The 3,597-nt window shown below is 46.2% G+C and overlaps 1 protein-coding gene across 2 annotated transcripts; it reads left to right on the forward strand.

The window, feature by feature from the left end:
- Nucleotides 1-246: 246 nt before the first annotated feature.
- ATP5H (ATP synthase, H+ transporting, mitochondrial Fo complex, subunit d) lies at nucleotides 247-2,892 on the forward strand. 2 transcript variants are annotated; one of them, XM_009577687.1, is made up of 5 exons: nucleotides 247-387; nucleotides 1,076-1,172; nucleotides 2,074-2,145; nucleotides 2,486-2,548; nucleotides 2,683-2,892. In XM_009577687.1, exons 1-5 carry the CDS (start codon nucleotides 266-268, stop codon nucleotides 2,812-2,814), a joined length of 486 nt encoding a protein of 161 aa, XP_009575982.1. In that variant the 5' UTR covers nucleotides 247-265; the 3' UTR covers nucleotides 2,815-2,892. The 2 variants fall into 2 exon arrangements, with proteins under 2 accessions (XP_009575982.1, XP_009575983.1); XM_009577688.1 differs by lacking the exon at nucleotides 2,074-2,145 and having other exon boundaries at nucleotides 266-387; nucleotides 2,683-2,814.
- Nucleotides 2,893-3,597: the final 705 nt, after the last annotated feature.

Genomic DNA, 3,597 nt, shown 5'->3' on the forward strand with positions numbered 1-3,597 from the left:
GGAGGGGAGGGACCGGCCGGAGAACTGGGGGGGAAGATCCAGGACTACCGGGAGGGAACACGCCGGGGTGGGCCTGGGCTTGGGCAGGGAGGGGTCGTGAGGCGGGGCTGAGCTGGGGAGCAGTGCTCCGTGTCCAGGCAGCACCCTTCGGTGCCGACGTTCCTGTCCGGAGCCGTTCTCCACAGTCCCACGTTTGCTGGGTCCTGCCTGCTCCTCCCCAGTGTAACCCGGTTGGTATCATCTTTCCTGGGCGCAGCCTGGAAGCATGACGGGCCGCAGAGCTGCCATCAAGGCTATTGATTGGGCGGCCTTCGCCGAGAGGGTGCCCCCGAACCAGAGGGCCATGTTCAATGCCCTGAAGACCCGCAGCGATGCGCTGTCGGCCCGGTGAGTGTTTGCCCAGCTCTCGCGTGTGGGGTGGTTCAACCCCTCAGCTGAACCATTCAACCTCTGCGGTACCGGCTTGAGCCGGTGTCGGTGATGGTGGTCTTGCAGAAGTGTCCTGGCAGGCATTAAAAGAGGTGATCTTCGAGACAGCTGGTAGCTTTTTTTTTTTGAAAATCATCTTTACTTAATTCTCCCCAGAGTAATACAATAGTTGCAATGTGAAAAAGCAGTTCTGTGAAAGCAGTTTGCTTCAGCGCGTTCAAAACATTTTGCAAGCTTTGTAATTCTGTTAAATGCCGTACAAATCCATGAGTCTTCTCAAATGCTTCAGCATCCACTGCTTGATACAAATGTTGTTGGCTATTACAGTTAATATTGCTCTAGCTTAGTATTGTGAAAACTGCCTAATCTTTTCTTGCAGGGCTGCACCCAGACATGCTATAAAGTAGTTTGAAGTGGAGCAGGGCTGCAGGCTGAACTCTTCCTGTCCATATAGCAAATTCTGTTTCAAGGGCAGAAGGATTTGCAGAAGTGGTTCATCACTGCTTGTTAATGACGGACCTGAAAATATTTAAACTAAACTTAGCAGGCTCTGTTAACACTCTGGAAAGTAACTGTGGTAGAGACCAAATAATAGTGCGGGGTTACTTCTAGTGCTCGTTGTGACTGCTGTCATCCGTCTCTTTAGGTTGGCCGCCCTGCCAGAGAAACCCCCAACCATTGACTGGGCTCATTACAAGGCTACTGTTGCTAAAGCTGGCATGGTGGATGATTTTCAGAAGAAGGTCAGTGTCTTTGCCAGCTGGATGTTGCTCTTCTTGGAGATTTAAATGGGGAATGTCTTTGGTGTTGAGAGGAAAACACTATAATTGGCAGAGGAGGTTGGTTTTGGCTAGCATATGCCCTAGCTTTACACCCTGCAGATCAGTGTCGCTAACCTTGAGAAGGTCACTTCAGTGCCATCTTTCAGGAGGAAACCTATGGCACTGCATGGTGGGAAAGCTGATGAAAGAAAACTTTATAAATTATTTTGGTTGCAGGAGTGAATTCTCGGGTAGTGCCTCTCCTGAAGCAAACATTGAAAGTATTTTGCTAACTCACTGAATGGAAGAAGGTGGTGAGTGTGGCTCTGCACATTGTGAAACGTGTAAAGCTAGCAGATGCCTGCAGGGGTTGCCATCCTCTTTATAAGCAGGAATTGAAAAGCACGAGTAAGGCTTTTGCTGAAGGGCACTTGGTGTCGCTGGCACTATGAAAATTGGCCTCCCAAGACTGGGAGGACCCACTGACCTCAGATGGATCGGGGAACTTTGTCTTGGGGGAAATAAGTCCGTGATATGATAAGTCTTTGGTATTAGACTTCCTTGCTTCCTTACAATGGTGTGCTTTGTTCTCTACAGTGCTGTGATGAATATGTGTAATATTAGCTGTCCTGGTGGTGGTCAGAACACCATTCTGCAGTACAGAATAGATTGCTTTAAGCTCACAGGTGAGCAGTGCTGCTTGTGAAGGACACAGTCAAGCTGCAGTGATCAGTTTTAGAAAGCTCGTTAACTTACACTGTTGTGAGCATATCCTAGGAAGAAAGGAGGGGATGCTCCCCTGCTGCTAGGGAAAATTACCTTGGTGTGAAGGATTATTTCAATCAAACAAACGGTATAAAAATATTTCTCTTTTGATTTACAGTTCAGTGCACTAAAGGTTCCCGAACCAGTGGATACACAAACTGCCAAAATTGATGCCCAAGAGCAGGAAGCTGTAAGTGTTTAAACTGTTCCCTATGCCGGGGTTGTCTCTGACTCCTGTGAAGATGGCAAGGGGTGAGAGGGAAGGGATGTTCTGTACATGCATCTGCATAGGCAGGGCAGCCTGAGCTAGAGCATGGCTCTGGTCTTCACTCATGTCTCTGGCTTTGGGCTAAGCAAGAGGATCTCTGCATGTGGAAGGGTTTGGGGAAGAATTTGATCAAGGTTCTGTCCACTTATCTAGTGTAATAATGATGAATTTTAATACCAACTTAAAGCATGAGGTTGCAGTTTCACTCTAGGTCACTGTCTTTATCATAACCATATTCACCACATTCTCTGCTTTCCTGCAGGCAAAGAGCACTGCTGAATATGTGCAGGCTTCCAAAGCTCGTATTGCCCAGTATGAGCAACAAGTAAGTCTGGACTTTGCTTAGTGAACATTCTCTTGAACCCAGCCTGGCACACACCTTGTTCTTACTTGTGTGTGCTTTGCTCTTTCTTGCTGACAAGTGACTTGTAACGTGTTTGTCTCTGCTCCCACTTCAAGCTTCAGAAGCTCAGAAGCATGATTCCCTTTGAACAGATGACATTTGAAGACTTGCATGAAGCCTTCCCTGAAACCAAACTGGACAAGGAGAAATATCCGTACTGGCCCCACAAACCGATTGCTGATCTGTAAACTTGTCTGGAAGCAGTTTGTCTAATGACTGTCAGACTCTATGATCTTTTAAATAAAGTGCTTTCCCTCCTGTTTGTGGCTTAGATCTTAGACATGAGGTTGCAAGGTTTTGAGAAACAAGGAACAATACACTAAATTGCAAATAGCCCAGTTTTCCTGGATTTTGTCTTTTCTACCTGTGAGCTTGTTTTTGTAGCAAGGACCAAGATCCCAGCTAGACCTGTTGATAAAACTGAGTCCTATTGCATCTTCTGTAATGCAAATAAACTGTCTGTTCGCCTGTGTAACCACATGATGCAGGGAATGTAGTTCTGCCATTGGAGGCAAATAATTGCTGAGAAGTTGAATGTATAAAGCCTTTTGAGAGGCTGGAATGTATTTAGTAGTGATCTGCGATGCAATGGGAGGTGAGTCTCAGTACTTCTACAGGCAGAGGTGTAGGGCTGTTTTCTAGGTTGGTTGTGATGGTTTAGGTGCAGCCAATTGCAAAAGGAGTTGGAGTGTAGATGGTACAAATGCTTCAGGCTTGAATTGTTAATTATCTGAGGTGGAATTCTTAAACACCTTTCCTCAAAATGGGCATTAACTCCCTTTTCTGATGGTCATGTTTGTGGTAAGAATTATAGACAGATAAAATGAAGGTATTATCCCCCAATTTCACCATTGTTTTATTCAAATACCTTGCTAGCCCACAGAATACTTTAAGAACATACGTAGTTCTACTGAACTAGAGTACAAAGCACTAAGCATGCAGATCTCATGCCTTGTGGGTTTGGGGGGGGG

The sequence above is a fragment of the Fulmarus glacialis genome, unplaced genomic scaffold (assembly GCF_000690835.1).
Source record: "Fulmarus glacialis isolate BGI_N327 unplaced genomic scaffold, ASM69083v1 scaffold41045, whole genome shotgun sequence".
In the NCBI taxonomy this organism is placed as follows: Eukaryota; Metazoa; Chordata; class Aves; order Procellariiformes; family Procellariidae; genus Fulmarus; species Fulmarus glacialis.

What these genes read in the sequence shown, in the direction of transcription:
- ATP5H (XM_009577687.1), top strand. Translation starts at nt 266, where the DNA reads ATGACGGGCCGCAGAGCTGCCATCAAGGCTATTGATTGGGCGGCCTTC. An exon ending in AGCGATGCGCTGTCGGCCCG is followed by an intron (nt 388 to 1,075) that starts GTGAGTGTTTGC and finishes CCGTCTCTTTAG; the next exon opens with GTTGGCCGCCCTGCCAGAGA. An exon ending in TGGATGATTTTCAGAAGAAG is followed by an intron (nt 1,173 to 2,073) that starts GTCAGTGTCTTT and finishes TTTGATTTACAG; the next exon opens with TTCAGTGCACTAAAGGTTCC.